At 40.8% G+C, this 19,279-nt stretch overlaps 1 protein-coding gene across 3 annotated transcripts in view; it reads right to left on the bottom strand.

Moving 5' to 3' along the window:
* Positions 1 to 347: 347 nt before the first annotated feature.
* The window catches only part of AOPEP (aminopeptidase O (putative)), a 198,918-nt gene continuing 179,986 nt past the window's right edge, over positions 348 to 19,279 (bottom strand). Inside the window, exons 14-17 of one of the 3 annotated variants that reach the window (XR_004254376.1) lie at positions 7,198 to 7,284; positions 4,193 to 4,337; positions 1,013 to 4,028; positions 348 to 598 (exon numbers count right to left, since the gene is read on the bottom strand). Coding sequence is in view for 2 of the 3 variants with exons in the window: in XM_032206693.1 (XP_032062584.1) it covers positions 4,197 to 4,337; positions 7,198 to 7,284 (228 nt within the window). In the remaining variant the exon portion in view is untranslated. Of the gene's footprint in view, positions 4,029 to 4,192; positions 4,338 to 7,197; positions 7,285 to 19,279 lie in introns of all 3 variants that reach the window. The other 2 variants (XM_032206693.1, XM_032206694.1) reach the window with 2 other exon arrangements.

The following is a 19,279-nucleotide window of genomic DNA, read 5'->3' as shown; positions in this document are numbered from 1 at the left end:
AACTCTTGATGCATGTGAAAGAAGCTGCTGACTGTCCCCTGATTCCAGTAACAACTCCCTGGGCATGGAGAAGGGGAGGTTGGGAAATGGAGGGAGGTGAAGAGGAACGGGGCTCCTTGGAATTAAGTCATTATTAAGGCAGTCTTTTAATAGACTCTGGATGGGCCTTTAAAGAAAAGCAATTTCCACACTTAATTTTTCTTGTTGATATCCATTAATCTTCACTTTCAGCTTCTTCTGTCTTACTACAAAAGTAGAAAAGAGGTGATTTTTTTCTTAGGTTTATAAATGAACTTTGAACAGTTGTGCAATGGAAGAATGCATATTTGAAGAACAATGGAAGAACATATTTGAAAAAATATTTATTTTTTCAAGTATACAATGTAAAACAATAGTACACAAAGTAAATATATTCACAAATGCTTTCGTTTTAAAAGTCCCTCTCTGAAAGGCACATTTTATATGTCTTGTGATCAGTGGAGCTGTACATCCCTAGAAAAGAAGAGCTGCATTTGATACATCACTAAAAAAAAGGGGCAGCACAGAGGTACGGAAGAAAGTCCAGAAAATGAAAGGCACAGTTCTGGTAGAAGTCAACCTAAACAAGACAGAGACAAAATCCTGATCTTAATTTTTGCTTCAGAGTTCATCCATTCACCAGATCACTGGTTGGTCACTTTCCACAGATTATTCCATCTTCCAGTCAACTTCTCCACCCCAGCCATCCATTTGATTTTATATTAACCTTTTAATTTGGCATTGAAGTTACAAACAAAATTTTAAGCACAGCATACAGTGTTATCAAATTTCAGTAGTTCCTGTGTTTGGCCAAGTTACTGGAGTACATAAAATCATTCAAGTCAAGAGTCCTTGGGCCTCTGCAAACTGCACCAGTTGTACCACCAAGCAGCAAGGATAAGACCCCAGCTGCTGGTATTAAAAAACTACCTAGAGGCACACTGGAGTGTGTGTACCTGTGTGTGTTGCTGGTCTTGTGCGTGTGCATTTTTACCTGTTCTTGGTTACACTGAGCCTCTGGAAAACATAAATACTGAAAGGTAAATGTTTCTATCAGCTGATTGTTTTAGCAGTCACATAATCCTTCCTTTGATGTCTTGGGTCAATGAAATCCTAGTACCACCGGGGTTTAGTAGGAGATATATTAAAAGAATTTCTCTGTGATCTTTCCTGCAATGGAAACAGCAGCAAAAGTTATTACTCTGTCACAATAAAGGGTTATCTGTGCATTCTTGATTGGCCCAGTCTTTCAAATGAAGGTTTGTGTTGTGTTTTTTAAGCTTACTAGTAGAGCATAACCATGGTTACAAAGTTAACAAAGCTAAATTTATAACTGTATTTTTAAAAACACTGTTTCCCCTTATATTTTCTGAGATAAGAAGCCTGGGTACCCAGAAGGGGGACCTCCTTAGAGCTACCACAACAATGTTTGGAGAAGACATGAAAGAGCCAAAGGACAAGCACCTCCCCCGGTTATTAGCAGGTTACTCTGAGCACAATGCTGGAGGTCAGTCACTGGAGCAACGCTGTGTGATGTTACACATATCCACATACCTTCTCTTCTTAAGCCAACAGTTCTCTAAACAGTACTGAGGTAGCTTGTCCACCTTAAGCGCATGGTGTTTAACGTCAGGACAGCGCAATGTATACTGATTTGGTTTTAGAGAGAAAACAGTAACAACATTTCTCAAAGGCTCCTAGAAAGGTACTTTATTTTATTTATTTATTTATTTATTTTTGCTCTAGGGCTCGACTCCTGTTCCTGCTGAACTGAGCCAGTGTGTAAAATCAGAACTGATATCAGCTCAGTAGGCACCGGAGGACGGGTCCATCAACGCCTGGAACAACAGCAGCAGCCGTAAGTGGCAGCTCCAGTCGGAAACAACCACCTTCCTGTGAATGGTACACAACACTAAGCTACAACTGCGGAGAAGTCACGAGAGCGTCTGTTAAAGAAGAGCCTACAAAACAAAGCTTTATAGACAATTCCAGTTTAGCATCGCAAACATTTATTTCCTAGGACCTTTAGAAAAGCTCAGCAACCAAGTTACTCTTGGGCATACCCTCCTTTTGCAGTCAGGCTGAGAATTTTAGGAGCGATGTTTATTTTCAACTACAAAACAAGTCTATGGTCCTTCCTAAGCCCCTTTTGCTCGTTAGCCTCCACGTCCTGTATCTGCGCGCAAGCACTTATTGTAACACTGCCCGCCAAGAAGCAACGTATCTCAGGCATCAAGTGCTCCCTGCCCCACGCAGGCTGATACTTAAACGTCCTCATCTCACCTTCTCTTCAGGTGCAGAACTTAGCCACTGTGAACAAAGAGGGAAACAATCACTGTTCACCAATCAGCTAAGCTCTGCACCTCGCCAGAGAGGTCTCCGTCTGAGTACAACTATTTTTCAGATGAGGTTCTTCCGTGACGCGTCTGCTCCTTTCCTCTTTGGACTTTTTTTTTTTGCTTAACAGATGGAGAGGATGCCACAGGGTACACGTATCAGATAGTTACGGAGATTTTCAGAGTAGCAGCTGCGGTCATGGCTCTGTGGTAATCCCTGGCAATGTGATTTTAATCTTAACTCACAAATCATCATGCCAGGAACCCAAACAGCCACAACACTACAAGAAAGCTGTGCAGTCACACAGTCACACTCCTAATGGCATCTTTAGATTTATTTTTTGTAGTTTGCCATACATTTCTAGTCCAAAAGGTCAAACAGGCAATTCTACACTACTGCACATACATACTACACAATATTCCTGTGCTAGGTAGATACTTACCACCAGAAGTTGCAGAAATTTTTATTTTATTATTTAAGGATTATACGAAGACAGTTCCAAGCACGGAAGTATCAGAATGAACTGCATCTCCATCTTTCTCTTATCTACCAGATTGTAAAATATTGAACGTAACACAAGTTTTCTGTGGGTTCCTGACAACTGGCAGCATGTAAGCAAATCTCTTAGCCCTACCCGTTTTAGAAGGCAACCCTCCTTTCCCAAGACTGCTATCCTGGCACTCTTAAGTCTCACCCATATTTCCTGTAAAGTTTCCCTGGCAGACACAGTGCTTGTCAATACAGAACAACCTTGATTTCATGGTATCTGCTATGTTTCATATAAATGAGGTAAATGCCATGAATTCAATTTGAACTTACTACCAAGTACTACTACATGTACAGGCTTGAATGGGAGAAAGTCAAGATTCCTGCTAGATACCAGTTAGAAAATTATGATTTTGCTTGATTAGATGCTTTAATTTTGATACCATAAATCAATTGTAGAGTTAGGTGAACAGCCAAGGCAATCGTCACTCTGTCAGATGAGTTAATTTACGAAGCAAAAATCTGAAGAATGCAGTACTGAAAGAGACGTTCATACCAATCCTAATTGGCTATGTGTTAAACATGCATGTACAAACACTGTGAGGTTACCTCAGGCTATTCAAATAGACTGAGAAATTGAGAATATCTTTGCAAGTGACCCATTTATAGCCTGCAGCAATCTTTATTTTGTGAACATTTCCTTCAATTTTGCTTTTTCTGTTGATTCCTCCCCGTTAATTTCAGAAACGAGCTAGATTATGTATGACATTAACCAGTTTCTTTATGTTAAGGCTGTTCTTACTTTATAACCATTCTTCAAAGACCTGACTACGCTTAATCTGCTTGAATTAACAAATTGTTCTCACATGATTCAGATTTGGTTGCAAGTGTACAACTTCACAATTCTGTTGTGGGATCAGGTTCTTTTCAAAGTTTGTGCTACCTATCAAGTCAGCACACAGCTTTGTTAAGCAGAAATGCTTCTCATACAGTTGTGATTTTGTGTATGCTGTAGACAGAATTAAGAATACAGAATGGAAAACAACTGCAGGTGGAGCCTGGCCTTCCCTGGCCATTCTGACTTACAGTTGCCTCTTGTACAATCCATTACAAAGTTTACAACAACGCCCCTCCGTGCTCTCCAGACAGTGCCTATGCATATCTAACTCACTGCTCCAGCAGCTGGGCTTAAAAACAAACAAACAAACAAACAGAAAAACCAAGATAGTTCAAAAATTAAATCTTGTTTAAATAAGCTGCCACAAACTCTGTGGTATGCCAAAGTTTACAGTGTTTAGTGAGTTTCTTTATAAGGCAAAATCAGGGTATTTAATTAAAAAAGAAAAATCACCTCTTCAGAACAACATCTCTGCCACCACTTTGGCGGAGGACACATCCATTTGTTCTCGTGCTGCAGCAAAGCATTTGTATGCAAGTTCCTGTTGTTTTGCATCTTCATTCACCATTAATTCACCATAGAGATACACACCCATTGCCTGAAAGAGGAACACAACACACAGTCATCCTGTCACCAGTTATGACTAGTTGAACAGTTTTCATGTTGTTGACCTCCAAGTACCCAATTAATTCAAAAACACCATGGAAAAAGCCTTATACTCAACAGCATACCTTTCCCCCCCCAAAAATGTAGTTTTCTTTGGCTCTCTGTAGCCTAAGATTGGCTATATGTTGTATTGAGTGTGTAAAAAAAGAACATTACTATAAGAAATGTACATTGTATTGTGACAAGCAAATGCTTTCTCACTCCATTTTTCTTGCCACTTTTGAAGTTGAAATCTGTTTTCTTTTATCCACTACCTGAAGTACTTCCAAATGCCCCTTAAGAAAACAGCTTGTCCTTCCTTCAACAGGATACACATTTTCTTTCCAGTTGGGATGTTTCCACATGCACTAATAAAGAGCAGAACAGCTGAAAGACCCCACTCTGAAATCCCCATCTGGCAATGCTGTATCTGGAAATCAATCACCTGTGGCCAGGTCTGTGTTTCAGAGCCTTTTCTTTAAGTCCAAGATGCAGCTTAACCTTTCTGTAAGAAGGCAGACGATCCCTTAGTGCTCATTCTGGATAACTGAGTACCTGGGGGTAAGATCTGAGTCCCTTTGATGGCAGGTAGCGAAGCACTAGCTAACTTCATGGGAAACACATTGGGGATTGCCTTTTTTTTTTTCTGAAGATACAAGCTTTGCATCTTGTTATAGGAGTTCCATAAGTGTTAAGCTGCACTTATCAAAACACTGTATGTATGTTATTATTATATATATGCCATACATAATATATATATATTATGTATGCAATATATGCCACATATGTGAAATATTATTTATATACATAAGACGTGTGATATTATATATATATGACATAATTATTGTATTTGGCATATATTAAATATATGCCACTCATGTATAATTATTAAATGTGGCATATGTTATATATATGTTATATATTATGTATAATCGTTATATGTAGCATATATTATATATATAATGACAAAACTTAGCAGCTTAGCAGATTAACTTGTACAGCTGCAAACTTAATGCTTGGACAGCTGCAGAAGAGGAAGAATATGGACAGCATTGAAAAAAACAATTTGTAATATAATTCCTCACAATTTCTAGTGTTGGCTGATAAGGTTAAAAATTAAGCTTCAACAAGAGGGGAAATTTATAGTTTAACAGTGATTGAAATTAAAGAAAAAGGTCCCAAACAGACAGAAATCTGACAGACACTGTGACAGTGCCCTAACCATGGGCATTTCTTCTGCATTCACAGACCTCAGGTTTCCAGGATCTGCAGCTGCAGATCACACCAGGAACGTTGCCTTGGAGCTGGGCTCCAGTTGCTTTCATAAAGAATTTCAAAATGTTGGAATTTTGTTCCAAATAGGAATTATCTTCTCTACCCACTATTAATAATTTTCCCCCAAACCTAAACATTAAAATGCAGTAAAAACACTGGGTGTTTGTAATCCTGGAAAGGATTAAATAATCACATTTACATTTTTCCCAGACTTTAAAGAAAAAAAAAAAAAGTCTTTCATGATCAGTAATGGCATGCAACTACTCTGATTTGAGTTGTAATGATTCCAGAACCTGGTTGCGTTATAAATTGTTTCCACCACTGGAGTAAATGAAATGAAAGATATTGAGGATTACATGAAAAAAAAAATATTGCAGAAATTCTTTCCCTGCACTGCAGAAAACATTTGTTTTTGTTTGGCATTGTATCTGTTCTAAACGTAATGTAATTCAATATGTTTGTATGAACGTCAGGATTTTTGTTTTGCCTTTCTGCTGGTAGACACCTGCATCATTCCATATGATAAAAATATGCACAATATATATAAATTCCTTGTTGTCATAAATGCTGTTGTTACATGCTTTTTTTTTTTTTTTTTTTTTTTTTTTTTTTTTTTAAATTCAAACAAAGAGCTTGCCAGGAAGTCTTGAGACTGTTTATTGGCTGAGATATAAATAGGAGGTATACTCCAGAGCTGGAAGAAAGAGCCTAAGAGACTGCAGTAACTTTATTATGCTGTTGTGACAAAATGTATTTATTTGTCTGAAAGCAAAAAAAGCTCACAGGCTGTAAATGGCTTTGTTCACTGTCAACACTAAAGGAAAAGGCATGAATATCTCTCTCACTGATTTTCATATCCCTTGCAATGTTTTCTTTCCTTTTTTTTCTCCCTATATTTTAAATATAGCTGTGATCCTAGGCAGTGAAGGTTGAATAAAAACAAATGGGAAGTGAAATCAAAAGAACAAGGCAGAGGTACAATTACAACTGTGATTTCATAATAGCTTAGCCATAGTAAAGACATTTTATATAGCTGGCATTTTAAGACCTTCAAAATTGTCTCAAATCATTTTCTTAACGGTGCAGATGCATCCTTGGATGAATATCCTTGTGCTATGCTTCTCCTGTAAGACGATCTGTACATCGTCTTGAAAATTTCAGTCACTGTTTTGCACCAAACTCTTATCTATGTGGGTTAATATTCACAGGTAGACTTGCCTTGTCACCCTGCAAATTGAGGAAAACGTGTCTTAGCATTGGCAAGGATCATTGCTACATCTGACTTGTATAAAATGGAAACAGAAGAGAATATATCCTATTTTACCACTTTACAGGTGATTAGCATACTTAGGTGGGGCTGAGTATACCTAGGCAGATTCCTTAAATTGCACTATTTAAGGAAAGGGCATAAACTGAATACACATTCCACTTTTTAGCTGTCTCCAGCAAGAAAATATATTAATTTTCAGTTTCACATTAGGGTCTCAAAAAATTTTTAAATGTGATTATTTTGAAAATGCTAATAACATGTAACTGACCTGATCTTCTCTGAGAAATTTCTCAACATCTCCATATGCAGGCACGTATTTGTGTTTAACAACAAGTTCACACCACCGATGACGAACCTTCGGGAAGAGGAAAAAAAAAAAGAAATAAATGAAATTGTATGTGTGTCTTTCTGGGCTTCAGAACCCCACAAGACCTAAAGACAAACCTCTCATTCTAGAATAGTAAATTAATCCATATCCTGACACCAGTTTGCAGCATCTTTAGACTTAAGTTTGTCTAAATGTTATTATCCTTCCTTTATGTTTGCCTAAACATTACTTATTTTATAATGTTAGAAGTAGGGAATGGGGGCAGGACAGGCAGATGATAGCTAGAAATGCCCAGAAGAGCCACAAGACAGAATTAATCATCTCTTCTACGCAACTGTAAAATCCATGTAATAAAAAGGCTTAAATATAATACTGTACCAAGATTAAATTCATGTTAAAAGCATGTTATATATAAAACCATGCAGCAAGGTTCAGTTAAGTGGAACATAATTTTGCCACCATCATTTTCCAGGACTACATTTTGAACACCTTTCAAATAGTTTAAAATCTGTCTACACTCAAAAATCTAGGCTGTTCTACCAAATGCACATAGACGGAAACAGTTATTAAAATAATGTAATGAAAAATACAGAGTTTTTAAAAACAATCACAATTGAAAAATATTTATCTTTAAGTAGTGTGAATAACATGTCTTTGAAATGCCCTTTTTTTTTTGGTTGACTTTGAATTTCTGACTTTGTTCTTCAACACTCCTGTGGATTAAAAGTCATCTTACACTCCAGCAAGGCTTCCACAGTTGTAGGCAGTGACCAGGCTGATGTTTTTTACTCTATTACTGGAACAGCACTGATCTAAAGGAAAACAATTATGTTCAATAAAGCCCTCCCACCCTCCCGCTCCTTCTGTTTTACCCTGTGGTCTTACTATCTTTTATAATATGGGGCACATAACAACAATCACTTTGTATAAAATAAAATGTCAGCAGTTTTAATAGTTTTAAAAACCAAGTCCAAATTGTGTTCATATCAAGTCACTGTGAATGAGCCTTTTTCTGAATGACAGATTTACCAATAACATTGAGAGTGGAAGCCAGGAATGAAGAAAAAGAATTGAACTTAAATATCTTATTGCTTTGGAAAATAAGGTATTTGGACATACTTTCCATGTCATCCTAATCCTTACTAACTTTATGTCTCAAGAAAGTTTTACAGTCATATGTGATTAGATAATAACCCCATTAACATGATTAAGAAGTAATAAATACTCAGAGGTCCTGGAAGAGTCCTTTTGGGTAGCTGGAATCTCCTCCCAGCTTACCTGTTACATGACACAGTTTGAACACAGCTTCTGAATTAAATAAAATGCTGCGTGAAGTTGTGGCTGAAGGGAATTTGCACTCACAGCTTCTAAGACACTGCAGAGTTAAAGTGCAATGCGTGGTGGGGGATAAAAGCTGTCTCTGAAAGGTTTTTGCTGACTAAACAACAGCTGTTAAGACTCCTGCATGGGGAACCAGCGCTAAATCCACAAAAGCAAATGGTGTTCCAAGCTTCAACTCGTTTTGTCATAGATGCCCACACATCTATAATATGGGCCTTTAAAACCCTACCCAGCTGCTGCTTTTCCCTGGAGACACTAAACGCATCACCAGTAAATCATCCCAGGCAAGCCAGCTCCCTTACAGGACATTTTTCATAGCACCAAACAGCTCCCTGCCTGGAACAAGCCTTAGAAATTTAGTCTCAAAAATTAAGCATATCCTTCTCTCATCTGCAGCTTGAGTTAGCCAAGCAGAACAGGAAACATTGAAAAGCTTGTCTATCTTCATTGAAACCACTTTATCCTACCTATGCAGCACCTGATGTCAACTACTTAAGAAGAAATAAAATTTTCTGTATGTATTCTTGGCACATATGGAATAGGCAAGGAGGAGAGACAGGGACTGCAGTGTTCTGCTGTGATCATTGCGCTTCTATGCCTTGTGGCCCAGCACGTGAGAACGTCCAACAAACAAATTACGAAGTCTTCTGAGATAGGGCTCTCTTCATACCTCCTGGTGAAGCTGTTTTTTCCCCACATGTAATTATTAAAGCATTAATAATTACAGAATCCTACAGGAGATAGTCAGAGGCCCTTGGGTGCCGAAATTTCTAAGTACTTTCAATAGCAACCCCGGCACCTGGTTTGCAGAGTGCAAACACTCCCTTTTGTGATTGTTACCATAACACCTGCACGGAGAACAGAGCAGGAGTTATCGGTGTGGATGTACTCACATGCTTCTGCTCACTCACATACTAACGTAATGCATGTCTGCCTTACGTTTTTGTCATTGCCTGGTTATCTGAATTCCCACTGTTTTGCAAAACAAAGAACAATTAAGCTGTATCCTTTCCTTAATCGCCCCTTCCTCCACAGGGTTCCCACTCCTGGCAGTACACCTCCTCTCAAAGAGTTTGAAAGAGAAGCATTGATTTGTTGAGTGAGGTTTAGTACAGCGCACACTTTTCTTTCTCTCTCTTTTCTCTTTCTTTCTTTCTCAGGGTCATTACAAACCCTGGCCCATTCCCAGACCTGAAGTGCTGGAGGCACTCCAGCTGGGGCAGGAGCAGCGTGTCTGTTATCCTCAGATTACACGTTTGCCTCCTGCTTCCCAAAAAGCCCCGAATGCCGTCACGGTGTGGTGAGCTGCAGGAGAACCAGCCGCTGCCGAGGCAGCCATAAAAACCAGCTGTGGGGGCAGCCAGACCCCAGCTTCCTGGCAACCTGCAGGGCAGCTGTGGGCACCGAGACTGTCCCAGCATGTGGCAGGGGCTCAGTGTGACCTGCTCGGCCCTGCCACCGAAGCCTCAAGGGTGGCCTGAGCAGGCATGGCCTGGCTGATGTCTCGCGAGGCCTGTACGGTGTGCAGGCCGCCACTTTTTTTTTTTTTTTCTGGTACAATCCAAGCCCTAGGCTAATACCGCACAGCTGAGAACTTTATTCATATAAGAGGAAGACATAAAAAAAAAAATAAGTTTGGTTCCCAGTGTCTCTTCCAGCGCTCAGAGCACAAGAAGCCCCGCAGCTCTGCAGCGTAATGCATGTGTCATGCAACCAGGCCCTCTAACAAACCCCTATCAAAAGGCAATGTTGAAAGCTAAGTAGCTTGTGGTAGGACCAAGCTAACCGAACCGCATCCTGTGTACGCTCTTCTTGGCTTTTCCTTTTCCTCCCAGGAGCAAATACTCAGTAGTGAAAATAAGAATTCATTAATCTCCTCCAAGTCCCCCCTCTGCACACTTCCCAGTGCTCTCCTGCACGGTGCAGAGATGCACGCCGTATGTCCCTTTGGCTGGCTCCTCGGCACCAGACAGCCCCAAAAAGCAATTTGCAGCCATCCTTCCCCCTGCTGCTGGCAGAAAGCACGCACCTGCAGCCGCCCGCCCACCCTCTTGCAGGTCCAGCAGCTGCAGGACATACGTGCCAATGCTGGAAATGCCGCTGGTTTTCCCAGCCTCAGACTGATGAGCCCTCCCAGGCAAGAGTAGAGGTGGCAGGGGCCTTTTGTGGCACCTCCAGTACCTGACCCACTCCTCATCTCTTTCCTCCCATCCAGCTTTCACCACTGATGCTGATATTTGAGCAACCACCTTCTCGAGTTAAACAGGGATCGCTTTTCTTTGAGGTTTGCGAGACACCACACATCCGAGCAGTGCATTTCTGAGCCACACCTCAGCGGCAGGAAGACACCCAGACAACCACTTGCGCAGGTGTGATGATTGAAAACCACCGATAGGTTTCCACAAATACCAGCCGCATCAAGATCTATGTGTTGGCTAACATCTAGGTGAAGTATCTTGAAGGGCTGCTACTGTTACAAAGTACACAATCTCCAGTTTAGAAGCTTATACAAAGAACTTAAGTGTTCTCACTTTATCTTTTAATTTGACTTCTGGAAGAATACACATCAGTGCACAACATTATGAAGAACTCAAACATCACCTGCATTTTGACAGTGAAATGGGAAATGTTTAGAAAACAAAGTGACACCACCCTGGTCTATTTTCAGAAAGTAAATTGCTACATGAGAAGACTTCAACTGAACTAAGTCTTACATAAATTACATAATAAATTATATTAATATATATTAATATCCAGCTCTAAGACAGTCCTTTCATTTTAACAATCTGGGCCATGATATTTTGGTAAATGCTGCTTGAGGATGATGGAGTATACTCCTATCAGGCATCAAACACATGCCTCGACTTGCAAAAGAAAAGCTACTAATAACCAAATCTGAGAAACTGTAATTTTAAACTATTTTAAACAGGTCTTAAATTATATATTTTTTTCTTTTCTGACCCATGTGATTAATTACTTTGCCTAATCTGTTTTATTCTCCTGTGCCTCATACAAACAATCAAGGAAGCCTAAAACAAACACCCTCACAGAAAGCTCCGTATGTTCTATTGTAGTAATCTAGCTTGTTAAAGTTCTCAATAATATGTATGCAAGCAAAATAAATATTTTACGGAGAAGACGAAAGGAGGAGAGGAGGGTTTTATATTAAGCTTTTGGTCTGCAGAATGAGAGACTAGCTTCAGGGAAAATGAGTACATTTTGCTAATAGCTGGATCCAATTTAACAGGCGCCATGAGACAACAAATCTAAATCACAGAACAAAAGCAACTTACTTAGAGATCCTAGGAAACAGGCTAATGTGAAATACATTAAGAGCTATTGAACACCAAAACGGAATCTTTATTAAAGGTAGGAGGCATTTGTGATCTTTATAAAGCGTGAGTTCAGACTTGATTGAAAAAAAAAAAAAAAAAAAAAAAGTATTTGAACAACCAGAATCACAAATGTTAAACAGATCTCAGTTGCCAGACTCCAGTCTAATCTGGAGAAGAAAAAGACAATGAAACTTTTTCAAATAATGATGCCTTCCTACTATAGATTAGTTTTAATTAACAAAAAGGAAGCTGGTATCTCCAGAGCACCAGAAAACTGTTCTGTTCTATCTGAAAGTATTTATCTCCAGTCTCTTTCTATACACACACAACTTGGATTTAAATATTAGATCATTTTCAGACAATTAAGGAACAATGCCACATGTTACTGGGCAATATTTGGACTAAAAAGTCTTTTACAGTTGGCTAACATGGACAAATTACAGTTTAAAAACTGCAAATTTTACAATGTTATTGTGGCAAAGTGGCTTTAATGACTTTTTTTTTCCCCGCTGCCTTTGCAACAGCAAACATTTAAGAACAGCTGAAATAGTTACTCTTTAACACACCAGCCAGGTTGCATCAGTGACTTTTCATTCTATATAATCTGCTTTTCACGTGAGCATTCCTATGCTCTAAACCACAGTATAAGCACGCTTTAGCATGTAAATTTGGTTTCACGAACATTTACCAAGTAAGATGATCGGGGATGCTCAATGAGCTCGAAAGGAGCAACAAAACAGCCATGTGTGTTACAACTGTGCTGACACAGTATCAGATTGGCAATCTAGAAAAAATGTACTCAATAGCCAAAAACCTACTGAATGCAAGCAGAACAGATTCATCACTCTGACAAGAGGTCTGTAATTGGGATTACTGTATATGCCAAGGGTTTGTCAGGAAGAGTCTGAGCAAAGAAGCTGCCTAACAGCTTAAATCAGGTCCAAAAAATTTGGTAGTCTTCACTGCGTAATTACTTCTCAGGCAGTAAATGGTAATACTCCTTCTGACAACACTGCAGGGCCAAGGAAACCAAGGCCAGATAGAGAACCACTGCAGCAGGCATCTTTGACAGCAAACCTTTTTCCTGAGACCCTCATAGCGCCAAGACTTAATGCTGTGTACTGTAATGTGCTCTCCCAGTACTAAACACATCATTTTCCAGCACTGTGGGCAAAACTATGGTAACACCTTAAATGTTAACGTGGCTCTTGCTAGCCTTACTTGTGCTGCTTTTCAATCCATGTGCTGGGAAGAATCCATGTTCAGGGGGAGCAGGGCTGGCAGGACCCAGGCCTGATCAATTCAGGGATCCCCACCACACTTTGCATTGGACAGCGATTGCACAGGTAGCTCCAGGACCATTACTGCCACCTTGGACAACATCCTATTCCTCTTTCTGTCCCCCAGCACAAGTATTTTAGCCCATGTGCAGCCCAGCATACAGGAACATGGTCATTCAGGAAACCTTAAGCTAATGAAGGGCTGAGCTAATCAAAATGATGTTTGTCAGGAGATACTTGTCATTTTAAGAACTATGTAGAGGTCAAAATACTGTAAAACCTGAAGTAATGAACTGGCTGTAAAAAAACTTATTTAAAACATAGTTTTAACAGAATACCAAACTAGATTTTGGTAACATTAGTAACAATATCATACTTCCTTAGTTCATTTTGCTCCTTCTGATTGTTGTTTCTGCATAAATGAAGCAATTGCATGCTATGACGGGTGTTCGTGTGACAGGGGAGAAGCATTCCAAGTCCTGCCTCTCCTTAGCTCTTGCAGCAGCACTGACAGAGGCTCTGGGTGGAGCTTCATGCAGTAACTGCCTCCATTTAATATGGGAGAAGAAAGGGCTGTATGATCTAGCTTTTTTTTTTTTTTTTTTTTTTTTTTTAAAAAAAAAAATAAAAGAAAGAAAAGAAAGAAAATAAAAAAGGCATCAAGTTCTGCATTCTGGCCAATTGCAGGCCATGGGACAACTGGCAGCATTTGGAGCTGTCACTGCCCCAGCACACCCGAAAGCCACGCAGTGTGTTCCCACAGCTGCTGCAAGCCTTAGCTACCAACAGGCGTGGGCTTGAAACTTCTCCCCTTTACAAATCTGATTTATGGGCACACATTTCCTTCCTGTCCCTTCACCTTCCGTCCAACTGCGGGATACTGAACCACTCCTCTGTGACAAATCCCAGTGACTTTCCCGAACTTACTGCAGTCCCTAGGCCTTGCTGAAGAGCAATCAGGCAGGTCCCGCTTGTCTGAGTCCCCCACGCTGCTAACACACGATCCTGCTTCCAAATAAAACATATGCTAATCCACAACCAGCGCAGGAACTCTTTCCCACATAAACATACGGAAGCCTAGGAATCACAGAACACGCTGCTTAGGAATGCCCAAGCAGAGCGGAGGACATCGCTGCTGCTTTCTCTGATCAGAAAGGCATACTGACTGGGGAGTTGCATCCCAGGACAAGGCTCTATGAAGTGCATGCCAAGAGCTTGTTTAGAAAAAAACAAATACCCTTTTCTACCCCATCTCCAGTTCACAAAAAAAGAGCTCCCAATTAGAGACCACTCTTCTCCCTATGTGGGCCACATCTGTGATCAATGACATCTGTGTTCGTAGAAGTTTTCCAAAAGAAGGCAGAAAATGTGAGAAATTAAGCAGCCATGTCTAATCCTTCTTAAAAGGTGGCTCCGGCTGTGCCTCTCTCCTGGTGTCAAAGCGCTTGTCATGAACCAGTAACCATGGTAAGACACAATGCTGACATCCCATGCGCTCCTCCGCCTGCTTCTCCTCTCTCCCATTTAGGAGACGGCTCAAACACAACAGTAGCTGGCCTCAAGTCTTCCTTCTCCTTCTACTGTGGGCCAATAACGTGATGATAGGACAACAATCTATAGTGAGGTTATATGAGGAAAAGGGAAAAACAGCGTGCACGAGCACCAAGTTAGCATTCACAGCGCCTGCTAGAAGAGCTCATCCCCACTGCGCCTGAAGGCTTTTCCACTGCGTTTCCATTTAGGCTGCCATGATCTCACTTCTAGGAAGAGTAGCTCCTATATCGTAATGCCATGTGAGGTAAGGATGTGTTTAACACAGCATGTGAAACCATTTAGTTTGAAAAACAAAGGTTTTTAAAAATAAGCCTTAATTAAAAACATAAATACACTACTTACACTGGAACCACGTGCTTCCCCTTGCCCCTGCCTTTTTTTAGCCTTGCATGTTCAGCAGGCTGTACTGTTAGCGCGTTTCACAGCTTGCAGCAAGATGGGAGATGGCAGAAGCGATGTCATCAGCTGCCTCTTTAACTACTCCACCAGAGATGTGTGTCGAGCTGGGCTTTGCTGTGGTGCTGCTTGCTTTCAGGCTGCCTTCTGCCCCGCTGCAGAACAAAGGAGCTCTGCCCTCCAAAACTGCCCTGCGCCCTTGGTGCTGGGGATGCCCTGCCCCATGGCAGGCCTCCACACCACCACCTGCAGCACCAGCCCCATGTGTGGTGGTGGGGACAGCAGCACAGTACCCTGAGGTACAGGGTATGGGCCTTGGAGGAGAGGGAAGGAAGGGCAGGTCCCAGCCTCAGGCCACAAAAGGCCGCAGGGACAAGGTCTGTCAGGGAGGTGAGACAGGATTGGGCACACGTGTATGTCCAAACTGGCCCCTCACCCAAAATGTAAGACCACAACTGCCTCTCTGTCTGATGCACAAACCCCATCCAAATTCCCTCTGACACCTTGACCAAAATGCTTAGCAACAATAGTGGCTGTAATACCTCTGGTATCACCATGATTTTGTTTCTGCATCAAGATCACAAGTGGTTCAAATACTGCCCATCACCCCCGTTTCCAAACCCAATACGTCTAGAGTTCCTACCCGTACAGTGTTTGCATATATATTTCAACACAAGCTATTTATAAATGCAAATAAAAGCATGCTGGGCTTATAAAACCAAATGTTGTAGTGGGAAAAAGCACATAAACACTCATACATCTGAAGCAGAACCCCAGCCCTGCAGAGCACAAGAACCTTCTGTTACCAATTATAACTGAGTCGTAACTCCCGTTCAGCAAAAGGCAATGCTGCTGCAAGCATCAGCACAACAGCAAGCTGCACCCTCAGCTTGTGCCCCTCTCTCCTCTACTTCTGCCTCCTCCCTCTCATATCTAGAGGCAAAAAAAAACAGTGCCTTCCTTTTATCTTTGGTCTCCGCAGCGACTGTGGTCCAAACATTTGTCATTTCCAGGCAAGATGACTGTCACAGACAGGATCTGGAGCTGCATGTGCGAATGAAGCACAAATTCCAGGCAGTGAATAATGTGGCCGCCTGGTTTCTCCATAGCTTCGGCCACAGCCAACCCATCCACCCTGTGCTCACATCGTTCCAGTTTTGCATAGTTTAAAACTTTGGTTCTAATTTTCAAAACAATTAAACATGAGGTTTTGACACTAAAGACCTTTCACATCACTCATACTCATCCCTCTCCCAAATCCCAGAAAATACTCTCAAGAGAAATATATGTTGATTGCATATGCTCAGAAAAAACATGCTGCTGAAATGGGAACACAGACTCTACTCTGTGTTTTAGATTTTTAAGTCATCCTCTCTCCTCTCAGTTCCCAAGAACACAATCACCCTTGCTGCCCAGGGCAATGCTTACCCCACCTGGAATGCAGCAGGACGCCCCTCCAGGACCCTGCAACCCCAAAGGCATTTAAATTGCACAGAGTTGAAAAGAGGACAGCAGGATTTTACTCACACAAATATATTTAAGTCAGTGACTCAGCAGTGTGACCAGATCTGTGTGGCTAAGGTAGGGATGCCAGAACCAGCCAGGGTTAGCAATTTCAGACTGCCCCATTTCTTGTGCTATATAGACCTTGCAAGCTTATGGCGTGCCATGTTTCTTTTCCTGCTCTGTCGTCTCTGCCAGGGGTTATCTGCATTTGCAGTCAACCTTTATGCAGGCAGAAGTACTAGATGAACTGTTTGGATGTAGGATCAAAATCAGTTTATTTTTAAATATGAAGTATCTTGTTCACAGTTGCAAAATGCAACATACAAGCACAAATATGTCTACAGCTTCATAATGAAACAACTGGGGAAAACTACTACTGATAGCTAAGAGGTGTTGTTAGTTTTTTTGTTTATTTTATTTTATTTTTTTTTATTTTTATAAGTGCATCCTCCTCAACATCCTGGCAGCTAACATACATACACAACCTTTTAAATTTCAGGACAAGGTTCATATTACAGTGCTAGGCTTATATCGCCCTACACAGAAATACTGTATAACATTTCAAATAAAGCAGTTGTACCCAATTCAGAACACCTTTGAGATTGACTTCAGAAGTCCAGAGGCCTCCACCACAAGATCCTCCTTTCCAGAATACAGAAAAAGCAAGAACTATTTCCAATCCCTCCCTCTGCAGATTCGTTGCATAAATAGCAGTAGAATTAGTGGTGGTAGCAGCAGTAGTAATAAATAACATTAAGTACATGGTTCCTTCCTACCATCGAGTATCAAAAAGTTGTTGGGTCGCCTGATGAGGATGAAATTAAGTGCTAAAACCAGCTAGAAAAATAAGGGAGGATAAGTGAACTGCACCAGCACAAGACAGAGGCTTGGAAACTCCTGCGAATGCCACCCAGCAGCAAGTGAGATCACTTGGAAGAGGCGTGCTGCTGCTGGCTCCTGGAGGGCTCGGGATAAGGAGTGCTGACTGGTAAAAAGCTATTTTGAGTGTTCCATAAATCTTGTGTTCTGACTGTGCCCTTCAGAGACCTAATGCTGATTGAGGGGTTTTCGGTTCTTCTCAAGTGGTTTGAAAAGTCCCCGTACTTTACATGTAGCATCAAAACTAACCCCAATCATGGCAATTTGAGACTATCCTTTGATCAGTCTTACAAATTAATCCCAACACATCCGCTCCATTATGACAGGCACACAAACCAGTGTCAGCCCCAGGGGACAACTCCCCCTGTTGTTACTGGAAACGTTTTTTTCTTCATTCTGTTCCAATTGTTTTGGTCTCACACTGCATTTTGGGACTCACCTTTGGAAAGCAAGTACCATGGCCTAGAAGCTGCTTTTTAACTGGAAAGAAAAAGAGGGGAGGAAGAGAGAGAGAGAGAGAGAGAGAGAGAGAGAGAGAGAGAGAGAGAGAGAGAGAGAGAGAGAGAGAGAAGGAAGAGAGAAAAATACCAATACTACCTGTCTGAAGAGTCTGCAAACTGCACTTAGATGCAACATAAGTAAGAACTGTAACAGGATGAAGATTGAAAACAATAGGGACCACAGAGGACTTTCTGACAAGTGGCTGCTGCTTCAGTCAATGCATTTGCTTTGAGATGAGGATAGCCTACTGTACTCTGACCTTATTCTGTTTACTAGTAAAAATGGGAAAGTTTTCCAATGACCATTAAGAAAGTCTTTGCTAGGTATTTGCCAGGAAAAGTATGAGGAGAAGAGCAGTGTAAAATTTAATATTTATTTGATGATGAGTGTGAATAGCAGCAGATTTGACTAGTACAGAGATCTCACTTCATAAAAACTCATATTTCTTCTTTCTCTTCTATTTAATGAACATACCTCCTCAGAAACAGCTTGGTGTGAAAGCCTCAAATCTAATTTATTTCAGAAACAAATCTGGCAGACAGGCTGACTATTCTATGGGGCTTTTACTAAGTTCCTAATTCCTATATACTGAACTGGTAAGTGAAAATAAAACATTCTTCAATGTAATCTTATCTATCTAGATAAGCTCTTAATAGCACTCTGAAGAAGGAAGAAAGAAAAAGGCAGATGAAATTTATTTTGCATCAGTGATAAATTTTCACAGCAGCTTTGTAGATCCTATAAAACATGCTCTCATGTACACAATAAGGTATCTCCTCCTGACTTGAGCTGAAACTGAATAACGAGCTGTATGTTTACATGTGAGAAACCATCTGCATAAACTATGTGCAGAAACTATTTCTACTTCTGCAGAAACAAGAAATTATTGTATTCACTTGTCTTTTTCTTGTTCTTTAAAATGGTCACCTGTTTAAGCTGTTGTCTTTCTCATGTAGTGAACTGGTGGTTCACACTAACACTGACATATGTTAAGGGGAAGGATCACAGTGTTCAGCTGTAACAACACTCTCTGAAACATGCCTGCATATTGCCTTATGGCCTAGTCTATAAGGACTGCCAAGCCTAAGGAGGTATTTGCAACAACCTGCAAATTTTACTCAGAAGCTGGAGATCGCTCCTTAACCCCTGCCCCAAGTGCATTTGGCGTGGAAGGAAAGCTCACCAAGAGCCTTTTCCGCTGTCTCACATGGACTGACCTTCTCTGACCAG

The sequence above is a fragment of the Aythya fuligula genome, chromosome Z (assembly GCF_009819795.1).
Source record: "Aythya fuligula isolate bAytFul2 chromosome Z, bAytFul2.pri, whole genome shotgun sequence".
Classification (NCBI taxonomy): Eukaryota; Metazoa; Chordata; class Aves; order Anseriformes; family Anatidae; genus Aythya; species Aythya fuligula.
This window is presented reverse-complemented; position numbering and strand designations above follow the sequence as displayed.